Source organism: Pocillopora damicornis, chromosome 2, assembly GCF_964200805.1.
Source record: "Pocillopora damicornis chromosome 2, jaPocDami1.2, whole genome shotgun sequence".
NCBI lineage: Eukaryota > Metazoa > Cnidaria > Anthozoa > Scleractinia > Pocilloporidae > Pocillopora > Pocillopora damicornis.
Window position 1 is genome coordinate 35,267,457 of NC_142671.1, and position 21,505 is coordinate 35,288,961.

General features: G+C 39.3%; 5 protein-coding genes across 6 annotated transcripts in view; 1 reads left to right on the forward strand and 4 right to left on the reverse strand.

Annotated features, from left to right (window-relative positions):
- The window catches only part of LOC113686371 (palmitoyltransferase ZDHHC16), a 7,974-nt gene extending 7,786 nt beyond the window's left edge, over nucleotides 1-188 (reverse strand). Inside the window, exon 1 of one of the 2 annotated variants that reach the window (XM_089197797.1) lies at nucleotides 1-188. This exon is cut by the window's left edge and continues 191 nt beyond it. The gene's annotated coding sequence lies outside the window, so the exon portion shown is untranslated. The other variant, XM_027203988.2, reaches the window with a different exon arrangement.
- Nucleotides 189-680: 492 nt separating this feature from the next.
- LOC113686372 (homeobox protein engrailed-2-A) lies at nucleotides 681-4,753 on the reverse strand. Its single transcript, XM_027203989.2, has 2 exons — nucleotides 4,043-4,753; nucleotides 681-1,251 (listed from the first exon to the last, which is right to left on the reverse strand). Exons 1-2 carry the CDS (start codon nucleotides 4,419-4,421, stop codon nucleotides 983-985), a joined length of 648 nt encoding a protein of 215 aa, XP_027059790.2. The 5' UTR covers nucleotides 4,422-4,753; the 3' UTR covers nucleotides 681-982.
- Nucleotides 4,754-6,971: 2,218 nt separating this feature from the next.
- On the reverse strand, nucleotides 6,972-9,150 carry LOC113686390 (uncharacterized). The gene is made up of 2 exons (XM_089194150.1): nucleotides 8,621-9,150; nucleotides 6,972-7,771 (listed from the first exon to the last, which is right to left on the reverse strand). The coding sequence occupies exons 1-2, from the start codon at nucleotides 9,009-9,011 to the stop codon at nucleotides 7,461-7,463; spliced, it is 702 nt and encodes a 233-aa protein (XP_089050276.1). The 5' UTR covers nucleotides 9,012-9,150; the 3' UTR covers nucleotides 6,972-7,460.
- Nucleotides 9,151-11,034: 1,884 nt separating this feature from the next.
- LOC113686414 (organic cation transporter protein) lies at nucleotides 11,035-17,735 on the forward strand. The gene is made up of 10 exons (XM_089197438.1): nucleotides 11,035-11,426; nucleotides 12,273-12,555; nucleotides 12,864-13,010; nucleotides 13,210-13,490; nucleotides 14,089-14,331; nucleotides 14,856-14,990; nucleotides 15,388-15,467; nucleotides 15,992-16,100; nucleotides 16,222-16,294; nucleotides 16,765-17,735. Exons 1-10 carry the CDS (start codon nucleotides 11,134-11,136, stop codon nucleotides 16,993-16,995), a joined length of 1,875 nt encoding a protein of 624 aa, XP_089053564.1. The 5' UTR covers nucleotides 11,035-11,133; the 3' UTR covers nucleotides 16,996-17,735.
- Nucleotides 17,736-18,228: 493 nt separating this feature from the next.
- LOC113686410 (uncharacterized) lies at nucleotides 18,229-20,654 on the reverse strand. The gene has a single exon (XM_089197439.1). The coding sequence runs from the start codon at nucleotides 20,533-20,535 to the stop codon at nucleotides 19,195-19,197; it is 1,341 nt and encodes a 446-aa protein (XP_089053565.1). The 5' UTR covers nucleotides 20,536-20,654; the 3' UTR covers nucleotides 18,229-19,194.
- Nucleotides 20,655-21,505: the final 851 nt, after the last annotated feature.

Below are 21,505 nucleotides of genomic sequence, written 5' to 3' on the forward strand. Positions count from 1 at the left end.
ATTACGTTAGCTCCAAAATCACGACAAAATCGCTCAGAATTTTGGCACATTTTCTTTCATGACTCTGTTACTGGGAAATATTCTGGTGGATGAAAATTTCGCATGAATGCCAAAGCCTTGATCATAAATCTTCAGAATTTTCCTCTTCCGACGCCATTTTGTTTACAATGAATGAGAAGGACTAGGCAGGAAGTTAGTATTGTTTTCGTTACCAGATCACCTGAGAGACATCGCGATCATTGAGTCGAGTTAATGTATACTAGTAATTTTTGATAGCAGACTGCTACCCGACAGTTTTCTAGCTCGACATGAGGCAAGAGCTTAAAGCGAGATCAGTCTGGCACGAATTAGGGTGTACCTCCCGTTGAAACATCTATTACGCTTTTCTCCCCCTCTCACCCCTCCCATTCCATTCTTCCACTGGCTCTGCTCGATAGACCATTTATGAGAGTACTGACTAAGCTGACGGGAGGGATAGTGGTATTTGTGCTTCATCTCTGAACCACAACTAACTACCTCTAGTAATATCTCCCAGTTATCAGCGCCCAACTATTGTCTCGGAGGTACGCGGCCGGAAGGTCTTGCAAGCCATATCGCAGTTTGAATTATATTCACAAGGATATGCTCTTTGCAATTTTCTCTGTTGCAGTCTGCCTGTGTAGACTCAAATCGTCACCGCATGCAGTCTATATGCTAGAGTTTATTTTTTTTTAGTCTACAGTACAGTGTGGTTCCCCGCGCTAAGTTAGATATCTTTATTTTGTGGCGAGGCCAGTAAGGCTATCACTGTTCTATATTGAACCAAGAACGTGAGATTTTGAGCCCGACATTACAAGCATGTGCAGTTCTTAAACACTAGTAAGACCTACTTCGTGAAGTTTTCAAGCATACTGACCATTTTTTTGCTTTCTTTTTTTGGGGTTGTTTGTGTTTTTTTCTTTTATTTCTCTTTATGTTAGATTTATTTTATTCTGCATAGATCCTAGTAGCTATCAAACTGCCTCTTCATCACATCTTTGCGCCATTTAATCCGTCTGTTCTGGAACCAAACTCGGACCTGCGTCTCACTCAACTGAAGCTCGCTGGCCAGTTGCAACCGCTGATTACCCGTGATGTACTGACGGCGCAGGAATTCTCCCTCCATCCTCTCGAGTTGATATAAGGTAAACATCGTACGGGGTCGCTTTCTTTTAAAGTGAGTGCCCATTAAACCCTTTTTCTTTTCTTGTGTGGTACTTGCTGGTTCACCAGCTATAAAAACAAGTCCAGAAAGTAAACGATATAATCAAATATCAAAAGTAATTTTAGAATTGTACTGGTTTTGCTTTAACACTTGCTAAAAACACCTAATCACTTTTCGATCGAGTGTCCTAAAACCAACCCGCCAAAGAAATCACAAGAAGCCAACCAGATGAAAGAAAAATACTTTTAAAATTCGATTAAGAGCCAATGAGAGCACAAAATAACAACAACCAAACTGCCTAAAGAGCGGGAAAACGCGAACTGCCAAGTCGTGATTCTCATTTGCATCTGATTGGATAAGAAAGTGGCGCGAGTTTTCTGGACAATAACTCAGTTACTTTCGACACTTTCGACACAAAATTTCTCCAGTCAGCCATCATGGAACTGAAATTTTTGAAGAATTATATTAAGTAGAGGAACAAACTAGTCAGCTGCCGAGAAAATAAACCCGGTTAGTCGACATAGAGGTCAAATATCCCCGCATGTGCACATGAGCGAATATTGTAGGGGCTAAGTGACGTATTTTAGGGCGTTAAAACCAAGTTGTCCCATAAACAACTATAGGAGCGAGAACTGACGTCGGAGTGTTTGAAAACCTTACAACTTTTTTGGTAAACCTCAAAATAAAATGGGAAATCAGCAGGTTTCTTGTAATCAAATAATCTATGTGCTCATAAAGTCTCAAGTTTCCTCTTCTCGTACTTTGATTCCCTTTAGAGATTTACATGAATGTGTTTTTTTTTCTGTCGCATGTTTTTCGTGACAGCGGTTGGTTTCTTATGATTTCTTTTAAAATTTTGCGCAGGAAAATGTTGCGCTGCTGACCAAGATTGATCCTCTAGCGCATGCCACATTTTTGACCGCTGTGTTTACAATTCGTAATTCATCAAAGCGACGTTGTCGTCATGGTAGATACACGGAACTTATGGAATGTTTTGCTGTTTTTTTAATTAGATCCTCGAAATTTCCAGAGGCCAAAGCGTTCCCTTCAAAACTTAAAATAAACAAAGAAAAAAAGTCTCGAGAAGTAAGATGCAGGCGATATCAACGGAAAAAGAGAAAGGAAGATAGATAAAAGCTAGAAAAAACGCACTACCTGGTTTTTCATTTTTTTAAAAAAACTTACTATGTATCATTTATGACAAAAAGATTCATTTTATGAACGTTTCAATGTTTTAAGCAGACATTACTTCACTTCTAACGTATCTTTCATCGTATGCCCTCTCATTTTCTTTCTTACACGGTAACTAAATACACTTCTCTTTTTTGGATGCAACTACTTTCCTAAAGTGTGCAGAATAGAATTATCTCGAACTTTTTAAACGCCAATAGACGAGGGAAACCAATTAAAATGCAAATATTTTTCAAGTGAAAAAAAAAAACATAAAAACAGCAAACTCATTTATGGCTGCCCAAAAAAACAATACAATCAGTGTTATTAACAATTTAGCCACGAGAGAATTATCAGCAATTTTAAGAGCATAAACAAAAATTTTTTTTTCGTTCTAGTTCAGTTGTTCCTCGATGTCTCTGCATTTTTATTCCTTTCTAAACAGGTTTTAATCCTATTTGTTACCTTATTTTCTGTTTGGAGTTATTGCTTCATCAACATCGAGTTTGCTTTTTTCTTCCGAAAGCCTTTCAGTTTTTAACCGTATCTTCTATCGATGAATCCTGATATATTTTATTTCTTAATTTACGTAGTTGCTCGTGATGTTAAGTTTTTTTTTTAATGATGCTAAAGAGTTGTACACATGCATTTTTGTATAAGTGCAGGCTTAACACTCCTCAGAGAATTACAATTGAATAAAACACGAACTTTTTTCTAATAATTGTTTTCTATTGATCTCAATTTTCTTGAGGCTTTAAAGTCTTCCTCTTGCTTTTATTCATACTTGAAAGCTGAAAACGTCACCTACGGTTTTTCAACACCTGTTAAACCGGCCATACATTCAACGATGGCTGTGCTCTTAGCACTTACGGCCTGCGGTGATCACTTATCACGCTCGAAACGTCAGCCTTTAAACTCTTTACGGTGGCCAATTTACGTTATCATCTCAGTTGATAACACTAAATTACCTTATCTTATGGCCAAGTTACGGCCATCCATACCGATTCTTTCATCACACTTGATTACTGAGTTAACCAGAAAGATTATAACGCTTGGTTCAAGAAGCTAACCAACGCCCATGGTATGAAATGGAACGCACCAACTTTACAAAAACAGAGTCAACTTTTGTTTTGTATATCGGCACACCTTCTTAAACCTGTCTACATGTGTGCCATTCAAGATAGAATTGAAGTTCTACCAATTGGTATCAGAGATGTGATTCCTCGAGAACATGTCGGCGGATGAGAAGCCAATGTTATGATCATTACGAAAAGATGTTTGCTCTTTAAAAATTTTCAATTTTTGTTTGTGGAAAACAGGTTTGAGAGTTACTTTCACAAATCAATCAAAGGTTTCTCGATTCGAATTACTGAAATTGTGTATGAATCTTTCTTTTTAACGTAGTTTTTCTATTAAAAGTGTATTTACGTTGTGGTAAAACTCAAAAAAATCAAGAGCCCTGCACGACTTACCAACATAGGCTTCTCGATGTCAATTCATAAAAGTGCGTCAAAATCTTTTATGTTTACCTGATTTTTCTATTAAAAAGCGTATATATGCTGTAGGAAAACTCGATGTGAATTCATAAAAGTGTGTCAGAATCTCTCTTGTTTACTAAACTTTTCTGTTAAAAAGCGAATTAATGTTGTAGGAAAACTCAAAAAACATTCAAAGCCATGCACGACTTACCGAAAAGTTCTGCTTTCCGCACCTCTGTCATCGCTGTTGATTTTTCTCGATTATCGAAGCTGTCCGATACTTTTGAGCTGTTGTTTCGCCTACGTTCCACGAGCCCTTTAAGTTTAGCTTCAACAGAGGAGTCTGTTTTTTTGATGTAGGAGGCAGTGCTGGCTAAGGAAGGCATGCTTACCTCTGACGTCTTCTCGCCTCCAAGAAGCGACTCGATAGAGAAAGATGACTGAAATGGCTTCTGCAACTGGCTTTCGAAGTGGGGTCGAAAGTGCGGCTGGTACTGATGACTTTGTGGCGGATAGCTGAGGGCTGTAGGCTGGCAGAAGCATTGTAGATAGCTGTAATAGTATGGGTGTTCCCTGTTGTAAGCCTGCATTTCAGAATTTACAGCGCACTTTTGTTGAGTCCTGGTTCGCGATCGTCAATTGTAAACTGCGTCCAACGTGTATGTTAACAGGTTTACGAAAGTTCTAAATTGTAACTCCTTAAGTAGATGCTTATTTTTTAAATGGAATTCATAACTATAAATCATCCGGTAATCAATTGTTGGTCGCCGCGACATTAGACAAAGAAGAATGGAGATGAACAAAGATCTTAAGGAAAATCGATAAATGGAACGTACATTTCGGAATCCCTTTACAGTTATATGACTTCGCTGTGTGTGCAAAAAAATCAATTCTTGGCCGCCGTGGCTAAATTTAACTTCTTTAATGCAAAAAAAAGCATTAGATAGTTATTTTACTTTAATCAACAAAAGATACGCCTTTTGATGGCGTGGCTCCCCAGAGGGATGTAATACAGGCCGATGGTCTTTATTGATATTCCCCCCTGAGGGATGTAATACAGGGATAGTCTTTATTGATATTCATGGTCATCCAGAACTAAAGCAAGTCAAGAACTCATTACTTTACTGATCTGCAGTACGTTAAAGAGGATAGCTAAAAAGAGTAGATTACAAATAAAGCATGCTTGAATGCATTATGTGAAGAAAAAAAATTGCTGTGTTATTTCTCGCTCACTGGAAGGTTTCTCCACCTGTTCCTCGGCTTTGTTGAAAGACCGTCTTCCGGAAATTAAACTGTGCCTATTGTTAAAAAAATACTGAGTTAATATATAAAACTTGGGAATATGATTGCAAAAGATCCTTTCTTGATTTAAATTCAATATTAATTCGCCCTTGGTTTTCATATATTTTGCACTGACCAAAAAGAAAAAGCGAAACCTCAACTCTCTGTCAACTTTGGACAAATACTGGAGTTGTCTACCACTTTCCTTATCACACCTATCTCGCGCGAAAACAGTGTAAATTATTGAATTATTATCAACCGCAAATTTGATAATTGTTCTCCCAATCTGGCATTGTTGACGAGTATATTCTCATATATATCAAATCACATAAAAAGTATCTGTTTACTTAAACATAAATAAATAAACCGAAAGCAACTAGTTAAAACAAAAAAGGGCACTCCGTGTACGTATTTTATGACCTTCCGTGAAATATCAGGGCTTCTCTGTTTAACAACCTAGGCAACCAAACACTGAAAAATGCATTTAAACTGAATAACAAATTTCACACGTGCACCTTACCTTAAACAATATGTTCTTTTCTCCATTGTTCGATTCATGCGGGCGGTAAGATTAAAACGCCCTTTCAGAGCGAAACGTTTACATATGCAAACAGAAACTGCATGCATGGGTTGGTTCAGAAACAGCTTAAAAGTGCAGAACTTTAGGATAGAGCGAGTCAGAATAGTACAGTTTGAATTTATTTAGTGGGAATTGATGAAAATGAAATTGGTCATACATATATTCATTGAGTAACGTTTTCACAAGTTTGAATTTTGGCAATGCCCGAAATTATCATGCAAGTAACCACTCAATTAGCATACAAACTTCCTTATTTTAGTCATAACATTTTCCAATTTTTATTTTATTTGAGCTTGAATAAGTCATGTTAACTATCTAAATTTTGACAAACATGTTATAAACGCCTTTTCGTCGCTTTGTGCAAAACATTTGGTACCACTATTTCCCCGGATTAGTGTGAATGAAAAGGCTGTGGTAAAGACTGGAAAGCACTTTCTCATCATTGAATAGCTTCCTTGAGTCTGCCTGGTGGCTTATTCAATCGTTGCTTGATAATTATCTTCGGTGTTACCTTTGTGAATCATCTCAGCTGGAAAAAAGGAACCAAAACTCTAACTGGTTATAAAAGAGAAATACGTCGCGTTTAATGTGAACCACAAAAATTGGTGCGTGGTTGTAGCCTAGGCAGGAACAGAAACAATTCAAAGTTTTTAAACTTGTTGCACGAATTCCATGATTTATGGGAACGACGAAATCAAGCAAATTCGAAAGACGTGACGCAGGTTATAACCATAGAGTCGAAAACGATAGCTGTAATTAACCAAGTAAACCAGGAACATTCAATTTAAAACAAAAAAACATGGGCTGTTTTTGGCTTAGGTCAATTTCCATTGTTCACCAAAAAAGGTTTGGCAAAACCATCATTTGACCTCGGCTTGAGAAGGAGGAATATAAAGTGAAATCCTCTTCCACTATATGGATGAACATGAAGCAGCTAAAGAGATCACCACTTGTATTGGTTGGCCTGTGTGATTAAAACAAACGTCATAGTTTTACCTAAACAATGTTAAATGTTTCTCTATGAACTCTATCCTTTTTAACTCTTTAAGCCTGCCTTGGCCTTAATCCCTTTTTTTTTTCCTTTTTTGGACACCACGTGTCTCAGACGAAGTTGTCGTGTCTTCTTTTTTCAAAAAAGTTTCGCTGAGGGAAACGTGAACATCTGAGTGATATGTCCCCATTTCCGGCGATATAACCATGCATAAATCCCACAAATTTTAAGATAGTGGCAGCCCTTTGACGTTGATTTCCGCTTTCGAGCATCATTAAATCGATCCGGTGGTTTAATTTTATTAATTGGGAGCTGAAAATAAGGCACTTACAACACAGAGAAAACAAGTATAAGAGATCTCCCTTTGGAAAAGAAACGATTCTACTTTAAAGGGACTTCTGTTGTTAGCATAATCTGTCTATCCAGTCAAAACGCTTTGCAACAGAAATCAGTCATTAGCTTCACTCAAAAATTTTCCACAGTTTCCTAATTTATTCTATTTAAGTACTTAAATGTCTGCCCTTTGATCTTTTGTGTCACTATTTAAAATGTTTACATCAAAGAAGAGACTCTCTATAAAATTCGCCACTCCATTTTGCATCCAGCAAGTGAAAGGAATAATTATGCCTTAACAAAGAACGAGAGAAACGAAAAAAATAATATCCGTGACACGAAAATGTTTGAGTTGTTTATCGTATACAGTATTTGCCATTGCAAGGAAAAACTACAGACATCTCGGAACAGTCCAGCTCCCTACTCATCAGTAACGTTCTATTTTCAGTCATTGACGTCTTCTGTCTTCATGTTGTCGCCAGCGTCTGGCTCCTTCTGTTGCCTGACCTTATTCCTTTCTTGCTCTATAAGCTGTTTCCTCCATTTTATTCGACGATTTTGAAACCAAACTTTGACCTGAGTTTCTGTCAATCCAAGCTCTTTTGACAGATAAAACCGTTGCCCTCCCACCATGTATTGCTGGCGTGTAAACTCTCTCTCCAGGCGCTCCAGCTGCTCCACGGTAAAAATCGTGCGCATGCGTTTTGGTTTCTCACCAGTCCAGTCGATTTCATCGCCTTGTGAGATGAAATTTCCTGTGGCAATTAAGAAAAGAATCAAATGAGATTAAATCATCGGAAATGAGCATTTAAACACGCAGGAAAGGAAGTATCTCATAGATTATGAAACTTCTAATTAGCAGAGTATTAGCTTCAAAGGAGCAAAAATAGTAAATTGTAATAAATTGTAAAATCATCGCATGAAATTGTAAAAATTACTCTCAAATTCACATTTTACGATTATAAATGAAGACATGAAAACTGCTTTGGAACTGACTTGACAAGAAGATTTTTCATAATATTTAAAACTTCGCTTGTTTTGAAATAAAATTTACCATCTCAATGAAAAACTAGAAAAAACAGACAAAGTCGTAAAAGTAGATCTTTAAAGGAAAGATTAAGATTTTATAAAGAATTATAACAAAAGTTTTGCTATTTTTATTTTTATAGAAGAAAACAAGAGAAATAAATAGCAATGTACTTCCTGATAGATTTGAACTAAGGCTTTTTTTAATTTCTTCAAGAACTCTCGTCCACTCGGCCTTGGAGACGTTTTCTAAACCATGGGCGACACACATCGTCTGCTTTTATAAGTAGACTTCCACATTTTAAGTACAAGGAAAATCTTCTTCTTCTGAAAATCGATGAGTATTACGAATATTTCGCGTCTAAACAATCCAAAACACATCACAAATCAAGAACTCGGTCTATTTTTTATCGGACTGGCAGTTTGCAATTTGCAAAATATTGAAAGGGCGTCCAACACTAACCGTAAGTTGCTCAGATCCCAAAAAATCGAAATAGCCAGATTATGCCGATCTGAATTTTTTTTTTTTTTTACCATCTCAACATTTACTGTGAAAAGATCAGACTCGATCAACCTACCACTCGTTGGAACGTTTCCTCTCGCTAACAAAGAAAACTGCTCCATGCTAAAACTCTGCCTTCGTAAACTTTCGAAATAGTTAGATCCAAAAGGAAACTCAGATCTTTCACTCTGAAACTGTGTGGCAGAGTTACTTGAGACCAAATTCATGTTCAGAGTTGTAAATTTCTCCATGCTCGGCTTCACTTCGGGCTTTCTCTCGTCCTTTCGGCTAAGAAGAGATTCGATTGTAAATGAAGGTCTTCGAGCCTCAGCGCTAGGCTCGACCAGTGAGGATTCGCTGTTCCGGTTCGGGTCACGGGAGGTGCAAATTTCACAAGTGCATTGCTGGCAGCCAGCCCAATAGACAGGCAAAAATTGATTTGTGGTGGTGTTCCTGTAATCCTGCATTTGCGAAGCGATCTTACAGGACAGGCCTAACCTGAGTTTCTCTTGCCTAAGAATGGGATTCTTGACTTGTGCAGGCAGGAAGTTCGACAGTTTTCAACCTCCCTTGTTGTTCAATTTGTAGCGTGTACCGCTTGGCGACTTTACGAATTGATTGTGAACACTTTATGGGCAAATGATACAATTCAATAATTCATTTTCATCTAATTAATCCACAGGCATGCTGGTTTATGAAATATCCCAAAGGAAATCTTTTGTAATTTCCCGTTCCATTGTCAAATTACCTTGGTCCGTTAAAAGAGTGAAATTTGAGCGAAGATGACGGGAAAAAGGAAATTCAAGTCCTTACTTTTTTCCCATATTTTATTATTGATAAAGAAAATAAGGATATCTTTAAGAGAAAAAGAGAAAAATTATTTCAGCTGTACCATCAACTGATGATTCGAAATTAACACATTGCTTAATCTTTGTATGTGGTAGTTCCTAATTAGAGAACGCAAAATAGCCAAATTTAAAACTGCGTGAGAGACTTCTCCAGCGCTAATTGCCATCGTAGTCCAAATGAAAGTGATTAAAAAGAATTATTCAAAAGTTTAAACTAAACATAAACAAGACACAAACCTGCTAAAGAAAACTAAAATACTTCTTCTTTTCAAAGTTCGATGAGAAAGGAAATGATTGTCAACTGAACCTGTTTGAGAAAAACACAAATACACGCATTTGATACATCTGCGTTCTTTCATTATGTTTAGATTACCGACGGGCAGTAAATTAATTTAAACCGCAGGTTGTTCCACTCTCTTAATAAAAGCTTTCCTATTTATGTATGAGAGGAAGGACTTTTCATTATAGTTCTTGAACAAGTTTGTTTAAATCAGAGGTGTAAACTTCATACACATACACATATACACAAAAAGGAAACGATGACATTTAATTTGAGCCTTAATTCAAGTTAAAAATTAGAATATCAACTGAGATTTTGCATAATAGATAGATGTATTGTGAAAATCGTGAGGGAAATCTCGCATTGCCGTGAGTTAGTTTAGATTGGTTCTATTGCTTCACCTTCTTTGAAGAAAGGGCGATTAGCGGGTTTCAAACGACTCTTTTAACCCTGACAGGAAATTTGTCTGAACGTCAGGCCAATCGGAGAAAAGCTCATCGATTCATGACGAATACTTACGGCCACAAAGCCAGATGGGTGTAATATCTGTAGTGGGTCTCTCTTTCTAGGAACTTGCGGAAAGATATTTTCATTCCATTCTCTTCGTAAACCTTCTTTGTACACTCTGAAACAAAACACGGTTTTTAGGCATGGGCCCAGTTGTTCGAAGGCCGACTAGCGCTAACCCATGGTCCAATTTTATCCTGGCATGAGATTTTTTATTCGTCTGATAATTTTTTCTATTCCTTTTAGAGCATTCTGTCATCAGAAAAAAAATTGTACTGAATTTTCTTTTAAAGCTTTCAGCCCTGAAATCATATTTTACACTAACTCTAGGTTACCTTAACCAGACTACGAACAACTCGACCATGATTTTCTTATTAGCATCAGTAAACACTAAAAATAGTGGCCCTCGATGCCTCGTTCTGATGCAACTCGACCCAGATCATCTGAGGCGGCTGCCATTATCGCGCCCAGGTTACCAAGGTATGTTGTATATCACCTTGCTGCGTAACAACACAGTGGTGTCAAATTTTTTTCTGCTTCTGAGTACACGGAAAAAAAGCAGTGAGAAAATATGGGAGAAAAAAATGAAGCAAAAAAATATATGTAAAATTTAAGAGAATTTCGAACTCTCATTGTATCTGAGGGCTAACTTTATCTTTTTATCTGATCTTGGTAGTACACTAAATCAATTTCAATGAATAACAAACAAAATACGTCAATATAATTTTAGCAAAGTTTTCTGGTAGTTTTAATAAGATTTTCAGTTCATTTGCATAAACTTAAGTAAGTTCGTGCATGTCAACTGATATCAGAGCCTCAGAGAATGGCTTATGGTGCCCCAGACATTCCAGCTTGTTCTCTAGCGGAGTCAAATTTTGGCAGCCAAGTGAGCTCGGGACCTTTGCAAGAAGACCTCGGAAGGTTTTTTTTTTTGGGAAGAGAAAGAAAAAAAAAATGGACGAAGAAAGAGCCAAATTCTCCAAGTTCGGCGCAGGCTTGCTATTCGAAACGAGAAAGAAGAACACATCCTTTGCTTTGACACTTAATATGTTGACAATAACTCTTCACAAAAACAATGCGATCAGACGACAGTTATATCTGATACCTCTTTGCATGATGTATATTACATTCCTTTCCACACCCAGCCAGTTGCAAGACAAAAACGTTGCTTGTGGGCAATTTAATGCGTATAACAGAATACAAATATTTCGGAGTTTGGTTCGGAAATTTGGACCCTTGCAATTAAGGTTAGTACTGTTAGTAAGCCTTGTTACCTTGTTTAACCTCAAACCTAAGTAATGTGTATTTATTAGTATGAGTGATCAACTTACCACGGAGACACCTCGCCATTCTGGTTTCCACAACCTACTTTATTTCGCTTCCTAATGAACGATCTCCTGCTCGCTCGCCATTCTGGTTTCCACAACCTACTTTATTTCGGGTTCTTATCAACGATTTCCTGCTCCAAACAAAAGAATGCCCGGTCAAAACATTCAGACCGGGTTGAGCTTCCGCAACTCACGAGTCAAAATAAAATTCCATTGTTGATCTCCCCAAAGTAATTAATGCTGAAATTACAGTTTTACTCTTGAGAAATGGTAAATCCGGCACAAGTAAAGTTCTGAGAAAAAATCAAAGCTGATGCATAACCGATGTTATTTGCAGCTAAGCATGGCTTGAGAAAACAGTAGAACCGATAAGTATCTCTTTTGACTCGAATGAAACGCCGTACTTTACATAGAAGTATTTTAATTGATTTTTAAAACTCGGCTGATCTGCAGAGTGGCGCTTTAAGATTTTTAGTGAGCTGCGGGAAAAAAAACACCTCAATAATTCTTTCCTTCCATCGACGCAACTTTGATATATATCTTTGGCCCAGGTTTCCTAATCTCTTTCGTCACGCAACGCGTGCTAGGGAGACCATGGTCTCCTCCGCAACCGTCATTTGGTCTCTCCCCTCTCTAGGGCTTGCGAGGTTTTTTTTTTTTAACGAGGGTCCATATGTAGTTCATCATTTATTGACTCGGATCACAACCCCCGTTATTTTCACCTTGACCTCTGAGAATAACTCACCTTTGTTCATTTTATTTCAGAACAATGGCCGACAGTTCTGCAACAGAGAAGAAGAGACGTTCATTTGAGTTTGACGATATTTTTGAACACGTATCCTCCTTTGGAAAATACCAAAAAATCTTATACTTCTGCACTTTATTGTTTGTTTTTCCAGTAACAAACCAGTTCTCTTTGTTAGTGTTTGGTTTTGGTACTCCTAAGTTTCAGTGTGTCACACCAAATGTCACGTGCGAGGCAAGGAAATGTTGTGACGGATGTCACGCTTATGAATTTATGGGACCTCTTCAGAGCACCGTGTCTGAGGTAAAACTTTTTTCTGGGGATGAGGGGAGGGGGGGGGGAGGGGGGTGAACAGTGGCTTAGCCAGGCCAAACATGTACGTGTGGCCATGTGCGCAGGCAGGCCAACAAACGGATAGGCATACACGCAGGAAGTGAGACGAGCATATACACGGGCTGACAAACAAGCAAATGATCTGATAAACAGACGGACAAAGAGGAAGGCGAAGAACTAACATGAAGGCAGACAGACATTGAGGCAGACGGACAGAATGTTAAACTAGGATTATTTCAATCAAATAATCATTTCCTTTCTTTTCATTTATGTTTAAGTGGAACTTGATTTGTAATCGCGCGTTTCTGGGTGCAACGATACAGTCCTGTTTCTTTGCTGGAATGTTGGTAGGTTCACTTGTGACCGGGATGATTTCAGACGCTTGGGGCCGAAAGAAATGTATCTTCATCTGCAACGCAATCATGGTAAGATGGCCGTAACCACGGCTTAGTCATTAATCAGCAATGGGCTCCTGGCAATGTTAATTTTTACTTTTATATGATCTTACGGGCAAATGAGGTCTATGAGATCCTTTGCGGTGGAAAGTTTGAATTTCACGCCTCTACTGGCGACTTAAACTGAATCATTTATATTTGTTTACCTTGATTCATTTTAATTTTTCAGTTGATTACCGGCTTTGCTTCAGCTTTTGTTCATTCCATTCCCTTATTCGCGGTTCTTCGCTTCATGGTTGGTTTTGGATTGACTGGAGTGATGCTCTCCCTTTACATTTACGGAATGGAATTGGTTGGCCCGAATAGTAGAACAGCTGCTGGAAATATTACGTACTTTTACTACAATGGCTTTCAAATGTTGTTTGTCCTCATCGCTTATCTTGAACGCGACTGGAGGAATCTGAGTTTGATAGCTAGTGTTCCGGCTGCTTTGCTATTCCCATTTTGGAAGTACGTACATAATAACAACGTGTTCCTTTTATCTCTGTCTCTCTCGCTTGCTTCTTTGTTTGCTGACTGCCAGACAGGTTCGCCGACTCACCGACTCACCGACTCACAGGCTCACCGACTCACAGACTCATGACTCACTGACTCGCTGACTCGCTGACTCGCTGACTCGCTGACTCGCTGACTCGCTGACTCGCTGACTCGCTGACTCGCTGACTCGCTGACTCGCTGACTCGCTGACTCGCTGACTCGCTGACTCGCTGACTCGCTGACTCGCTGACTCGCTGAATCACTGACTCTGGTTGGCTAACTGACTGAATGACTCGTTCACTCACTGACTGAGTGATTGGCTAGCTCACTGACTGACCGGTCCACTGGCTCACTGACTAACTGACAAATTGGCTGACTGATTGGCCAGCTAATTTGCTGACTGACGATTTGAGTTACAGACTTATTGACTGGCTGACAGACTGACTCGCCAGCTGGCTGGCCTTCTGACTGACACTCCTAGAATGAGACTGTTTTGTTGACTAACATTCTAACCAAAATCCACCAATCTTTAGAGTGATGGACTAACAAAATCTGATTTGCAATTCCATAGGCTTATTCCAGAATCCCCCCGATGGCTTGTCGCTCACGACCAACTGGACGAGGCTAAATCCATCATCGAGGCTTTTGGGAGCAAAGATGAGAAACCTTTAGATTCGGAGGCGATACGATCTCTGTTGGAGGAAGTAAGAAGGGAACAGATCGAGCGAGAAAAGACAGCTAAAAAGTATAATCCCATCCACATGTTTCTTACGCCAAAGCTTAGGAAATGGACAGCAATCATCTGTTATCAATGGTATGATAAAAAAAACAAACAAACAAACATGTATATTATCGTGTGCATGTACTTTTTTTAATCCGATAAGGGTAACTAAAAGTTTGTCGTGAGGTACTTGTGCTTTCATCCAATACGTTGTTATTGCTATCACTTAATTTAGAGAAGGTCAACATAGTCGTTTCTTAAGGGACCGGTCTCTGTCCCCAGGGTCTCTCCTCCTGAGGAGAGGGTGTTGGAGGATTTTGGTTGCGTCACGATCAAATTTACCAGATCCCCCCTCATAAGGATCAATCATATTCTTGTGGTTGCCCCACTTTGGAAGTTAATTGGCAGTCAATTCTCTATAGTCCCTTATTTGTACTCTGTTTTTAGCGCCGGATGACTGATACCCCCTCCATTCTTCTTGAAAACCAAAAGCTACCCCAAAAATCCTCCTCCCCCCTCCCCTCTCTGACGAAAAAAAGTGAATAGTCCCTACTGCATCCCCCCCCCCCCCCCCCCAGGAACGGCTCTAAAAGAGTTTTTATCTGTTGCTCACGCAGGTTTGTGGTAGCCTTGGTCAGTTTTGGGATGTTCATATTCATCTCCCAATTGGTCGGTGACCTCTATATTAATTACGTTGTCATGGAGATCCTCACAATTGTCCGAATACCTGTCACGTGGATTCTATATTTGAAGTAAGCATGGACGTTTTTTCTACATCAAGTATTGCGACTTTTTAAACTTCAATCCTTTCCATTTTCAGCTCCGCAGGAAATATTTTATCTTAGATCACAGTAAAATAAGTAACACATTGATTTATCAAATAAACGGTGTTTTCTTGATTTAACAACAAATTCTCATTTAACAAAATCCTACGAAAATTTGTAATGAAGGAAAGGAAAAAAGCGCATTTGAATTTTGGACATACCACCACCTTTGGGTGTTTAAGCGTTGTGCTGTTAGCTGTGGGCCAAATGAAAAAATGACTGGACGCCACATCGTATGGAAAAGTGTCGGTCATAATTACCGTTGGGCGGCTGTATGTCAGGTTTCTGTTGCTGGGGATTCTTATTTTGATTGTATTATACTCAGATTTGGTCGCCGTATTTGTCATGGCATTATCATGATCCTCGTAGGCGCTATCTTTCTCGTGGTTTTGCTGGTACACAAAGGTAAGGTAATACATTATAACAAACTTAAGCGTCTAAAGTAATATAACATTGTATTTGGGATGCGTTACTTCGCATCAATCCCACTTTACCATCTCAGTAAATTGAACGCAACAACAATGCTAACCGGATCATGTTTTGCTGCACCTCGGGCAGTTTTCTGTTCTTTACTTTGAGTTCTAACTTGCTCTTTTACAAATTTCTCTTTGGTTTTGAATTACGACACTCGTCTCCAGGCTTTCACTCTTGCATCCTTGACCGCGTGATGTCTGGAAAGGAGTATAGTAGATGTGGACCTGAGTGCTATTCTTTTATGTTCAAGTAAAAGTCATTTCTTTGGACTCGACAATATGTTTAAAAAAACACAAAAACTTTCTCTTAAAAAATGAGACCAAGAGGGCTGGTTAGCATGCTTCGCTATCTCGTTGAGTGTCTTTTGGTGACATCAAAACAAGTTCCAGACTTGACCGAACCAGGATCTCTTAATGGTCAGCTGAGTGAAGCCTTTTGTATCAATATCTTTTCAGAATCTGACGTGGCAACAACGGTATTGTCCCTCTTTGGATACCTGTTGATCGACTGCACTTGGACAAGTATTTACTTGATGACCTCTGAGTTGTTTCCAACCGTTCTCAGGTAATCATGGAAGGCAAATTCATTTGAACGTCTGCGTTTGATGAGGCACTTGTTTTGTTTTCCGCTGCGCAGTTTAATTGGTCTTGAAAACTCGTACAACTTACCTTTTTTATTTCAATAGAAACACGGGTCAAGGTACAGGGTCAACTAGTGCACGGATTGGTGGAATATTGGCGCCTTATGTTGTTTTGATGGTAAGAAACCGTCCGTTTTTTCCCATGAAATACATATCCCTTACCAACCAAATTCGAGGTGCATTCTGTTAGTAACGGACCAAGTTAATTTTCCCGCTCGGATTTATGACCCATCTGCGAAGTGCGCATGCTATAAATCCAAGTCTAAAAAAAAAGCAAGGTTTCATAACTTACAATTTGCGGACCGAGAAAACGAAGCCAGTGAGATCTTCATTATATCTCTGAGTTCAAATAGAGGGGGGAAATTTCGCTTGAAACAGATTTTTTAATTTAGCGTGTCGTACGGTGAAATCGACCAATCATGGCGCACGTACTCACTGAGAGATATAATTAAAAAAAAACGTTTTACACAACAAGCATCAACGGTCCAAGATGTCGCCACTCGGCTTATCTTCATCTTGCTAACAAGCTTCAAGAGCTTTGCGATCTCAAACACTTTTGAAATGATTGTATCGATCTTCTCCCTCCAGAGTCAGCTTCCAGGCCTCAGCATTGTCTTCCCAGTTGTGATTTTTGGCGTGGTTGCAACGCTCGCTGGGATTTTAATGTATTGGATTCCAGAGACACTCTTTTCTCCTATGCACCAAACCATCGAAGAAGCTGAGGCGGCTGAAGACGATTATGGGATACCTTACTGTGGGAAAAGGATTGAGCTGCGCAGGCGCAAAAAAGCGAATGATGTAGAAGTAGTATGGCTTTAAAGAGGCTAACGAGTAAATAGTTGAGGCCTTGGGGGCAACGTTTCTGTTGCAGTGAGGTTTACTTTTATACGTACAAATTCAGCATTCATTTATAGTTTTTATAGCTAGATGTTTTTCGCTGGCTTAGAACAGCAGAAATGTTAATACAGGTTGTTTTATGTGAAATGAGAGCGATTGGTATCGTTTACCTCGTAATTAGAGACCAGTCATTACCCATCGCCCGGGGGATGATATTCTAGTGATCCTCCCTCATTGGCAGACAATTTTCTTTAGGCACCCCCCCGTTTGTACCCTGCAAGTGACGACTGATCCCCCTCCGTTCCCCTTAAAAACCACGTGATCCTCCCCAAACATCCTTCCCCCCCTTCCCCGGTGATAAATATTGACTGGTCCTTTAGGTACTTAATTATTAATCTCGTATCCAGATCTTGCCGTATAATTGTTACCGCTTGGCCGTATGAGACTACTCAATTATAATATATCAAATATGGAAAAGGGACAAGTAACAAATAGGTGTTATATATAGCTATAATATAGAATCACCCACGAAAGCAAATATTAAGGAGTTTGTAACTCATGATAAACGTATAGTAGTGTGTTAAATTCAGTACTGTACCTTTAATTTTTGCTTTGCTTTAGGATTCAATATCTCGTTATAAGAGCTGTTGGTATAATACCTGTAAGCTGAATTTTAAGAACTAACTTTGTTTTACTCAAAACTAAAAGAAAACTGAAACGCTGTCTTTTTATTTTGTTTTGTTTTGTTGTTTTTTTGTTTGTGTTGTTTTGTTTTTAACCCTGGGCAATAGAAGGTAAATTCTTGCCCTAGAAGGCTAGAATTAATTCATAGACTGAAAAAAAAAGTTTCCTTCTCTTCCTTTTCCTTCCCATAAATCCTTGCGCACGATTTACATACTCTCGAAGACATTACAAGATTATTTGGCTTTATAGAGTTGATAATGTCCGCCGTCCGCCGTCCGCCGTCCGCCGTCCGCCGTCCACCGTCCACCGTTTCTTTGACGTTTCGAGCGTTAGTCCTTCGTCAGGGCATATGCTAACATCCGAAACAGCAAAACGAAAATCAAGAAACAAGTAAAAGCACCAAAATGACCAAAACGAAACAACCCGGCGAAACGACTAGGAAAAGAGGATAAGCATTCAATAACAAACAGGTAAAGGGGTGTAAAGGGGGGGGACGTTCTTGACAACGAGTAGTGCGAGATAAACAAGTCATTCCCAATCTTTCATTACTTTAATGGTTAACAATGGTCATAACAGTCTAAGACGCTTATACAATAGCGTTATTTATTTTATTTCAATAAGAATATTCGAAATAGCAAGATCTTTACAGCTAAAACTCTAAGCTGAGACTAAAAATAAAAAAATAAAAAAACAGACGGAAAATCGCGACTAAATGCGTGTAATCAGGCCTTTACATGATGATTAATATTCATAAACTAATCTGGGTAAGGTGAGTCTGTTTTTACTCACTTTTTATCAGGGAAACAACGGCACCCTATCTATTGGTCCTTCCAATGGAGAGAGACACTATACTATAAGACACACTGATTTCAACTTATAATCAAACATAGGCTACCGTAACTTGTGAATGATCTCTCTAAAAACGTCTCCCATCTACCGGGCAAATAGATTTTGCTCTACCTTTAGCAACGCGTAATATTTATGTAACTACCATCCTATGAAATTAAATGAGATTCTGTGCTTGGTTATAATTATTTATCCTCTATATCCTACGGCTTCGAATAACTCTCAGCTAATTTAAGGGCCTGTTACAAATTGAAGCCTGTTCATAGTAAGAATAACACCGACAGGTTTGAAATCTAGAAAACAACTCGTTGATTTGCCACAGTATTTGATATGCTCTTTCTCGTAAGCTATAGAAAAGGGCAGCTGTTTTGTGGTCCAGAATTGATTCGTGGTCATGACTGGGTCCAAAATGCTGCAGCTAAAAATCGCTCCGTTTGTTGCAAGCATTGCAATAGTAAAACTAGCTAGGTGTACGTTTTCGTGAAGCTTTTTGGCAACAGATAGGGAATCGAAAAGTTTCAGCTCGAAGGCATTAAGCACAAAACCCAGCGTGAGACAGACCATTAGAACAACTACTACGTATGATAAGTCTATGTTCTTACGCTCAGTAAATAGAAAAACTCAATCTTCTTGACAGATGTGAGTATCTTTTCAGTAAAGTAGTTTGTCCATTATCGTGATCAACACAGCGATGGTTCCATAAAAGACAATTTTACCACCTGAGATCCTCACCGCACCATTCCAGTTTGGAGGCTTGTCTGACATTGCCAGTGTCTGGGTGCTGGTGCAGGCTTTATCAGAACACGAGGCCAAGCTCTTCACCCAGATATTGTTTCCATCCACTTTCAAAGTTAGTGCTCCCTTTTGTACAGCTGAGGCAAACTCTTGAATGGTCTCGTTTAAGTTAAAGGATGGAGTGGATGTAATGGCGATACCCAGGGCTTTCTTATCAACTAATAAGACAACAATTTCCATGTTATCTGGAGCTTCAACTCTCTCAACGTAGGCGAGCCAGTCCATTACGTCTGAGTTCCACTTCAAGGCACTCGCAATGGCTGAGGCAACACCGTCTGCGAATTGACTTTGAACATCAGATTCAGGAAGATTATAAGTTGAGCGCCTTGATCGCGGAATAAACTTTTTAATCTCCAGCTTAGTCACTCTCACTGGGCTATCTTTCGGCTTTCTGAAGCATTTCTTGATGGAGGCAAACCGTCCACATTTCGCAGTTATCTTCCACATTCCCTTGAGAGATTCCCAGAGTGTACCGACTTTGACAAAGGAACCCTTGATGGTCCAAAAAATCATGTTGTAATCGGAACAGTCGAGATCACAGACGGATGGCACACTATCTCCTGGATCCAAGTAACACTTTGTATGAGAGGCAAACGCTTTTTCTCGTATCTCCTTACAGGATGGATCGTCGACCCATGGCCGCAATAGTGGCACCAGTGAGACTTGGAGGCATTTACGAACTCCGTTAACCCAGTTTCGCCCGCTTAGACTGAACTCTGCAAAGTTTTCGTCATACAACTTGCAAAAATGTTCAGCGTATTTAATTGCATATTCATTACTTGTAGCTTCACAGGGATACCTCCTCTCCAGGCAGTTGCGATACCAATCACATGAATCCCCTGGTGGACTATAGCACTCTGGAGGCAGTAATGTGGTAGGTGTGAGAGTGTTTGGATATGAGGTTGGATTGCTGGGAGTACAGGAACAATCACTCGTCACTGATCCATAGTTCTTGTTATGCACTTCAAGCATACACTGATACCAGCAGTAGGTTGCAGTTCGGTCTATACACATGTGTTTTTGGTTGCTCTTTTGCTTCATGTAAGCATCCGTTACGCACGTCCCCCACTGGTATTCGTTATTGTACGGCCATAATTGAATGCATTCCACAGTTCCAGCGGGTCCAGACCACTTGTCACACTGGGCGGCCCATCCCAACTCCACCACAAGCAATAGCATAAACGTAAGAGATAGCATCGTTCAAAGCTGCAACCTGGGAAATAAATTAGATCATTATAAGATTTAGTATCCATTCACATATCTGCAGTGCGGAAAAGAATACAGTAGCAGCCCGTTAACTCGAACACCCTAGAGAAACGGAAGATGGTTCGAGTTGAAGGGGATTCCAGTTTCCTGCGTTGTGTTGAATATTTGTATTTTTAATGATTAATGGGGAATAATGTTTTTACCATTCTCACACAAACAACAGTAATTTCAGTACATTTAGTTTGCTCTAGCAAAGCAGCCCAGGCTCCAGCTGTGAGATGATCATCTTGCGAAATAAGAGTCATGGCAAAAATATAGGAGTTTGTATAGGAATATTTACGATTAATAGTTATATTTTTTTCTTCGGAAGTAAAAATACATTAAAATTCTCAATAAAGATATCTTACCTTACTTTCACAGTGCATCGCTTATTGTCTCACCGCTTACTTTGCTGTAACGAGGCCATTTTTGCGAGTTATCCATGGGAAGTCCGACTAAACCGAGTTCGAGTTAGCTGATAACAAATGACTGGAAAAATGGGGTAAACCCTGAGGAAATCTGATCTTATTTGAGATAGCGGGGGATTCGTGTTAACCGTGTTCGAATTAGTGGGGCTCTACTGTATTACTATAGTGTTGCTGCGAGCACCGATTTAAGAAACCCCCAACATTTCTTCCCTGTTAGTTAGAGCTCAAGCACTGTTTGTTACATACTAATATGTTACCGTGTTTGATATCACTCTTTAGACTCAATGATACTTTGCCATTTGTTTAGACATCTAATGGCAACAACGTTTTCTGCATTCTAATGTATACAATATTTCTCTTTTTTATAGCCGGCTCCACGGGCAGGCCAAATGAAAGGAATATTGTGTTTTGATTGGTTGCCCGAGCAGACAAAATGCTTTTACCATCCCTGCTCCGGTCACAGTTTGTCCCGCGAATGGAGTCGTAGAACACAA

What these genes read in the sequence shown, in the direction of transcription:
- LOC113686372 (XM_027203989.2), bottom strand. Translation starts at nt 4,421, where the DNA reads ATGCAGGCTTACAACAGGGAACACCCATACTATTACAGCTATCTACAA. An exon ending in GCGGAAAGCAGAACTTTTCG is followed by an intron (nt 1,252 to 4,042) that starts GTAAGTCGTGCA and finishes TTGTTTTTATAG; the next exon opens with CTGGTGAACCAGCAAGTACC.
- LOC113686390 (XM_089194150.1), bottom strand. Translation starts at nt 9,011, where the DNA reads ATGCAGGATTACAGGAACACCACCACAAATCAATTTTTGCCTGTCTAT. An exon ending in AGGAAACGTTCCAACGAGTG is followed by an intron (nt 7,772 to 8,620) that starts GTAGGTTGATCG and finishes TAATTGCCACAG; the next exon opens with GAAATTTCATCTCACAAGGC.
- LOC113686414 (XM_089197438.1), top strand. Translation starts at nt 11,134, where the DNA reads ATGGACGAAGAAAGAGCCAAATTCTCCAAGTTCGGCGCAGGCTTGCTA. An exon ending in TTGTTTCCAACCGTTCTCAG is followed by an intron (nt 16,101 to 16,221) that starts GTAATCATGGAA and finishes TTATTTCAATAG; the next exon opens with AAACACGGGTCAAGGTACAG. An exon ending in CGCCTTATGTTGTTTTGATG is followed by an intron (nt 16,295 to 16,764) that starts GTAAGAAACCGT and finishes TTCTCCCTCCAG; the next exon opens with AGTCAGCTTCCAGGCCTCAG.
- LOC113686410 (XM_089197439.1), bottom strand. Translation starts at nt 20,535, where the DNA reads ATGCTATCTCTTACGTTTATGCTATTGCTTGTGGTGGAGTTGGGATGG.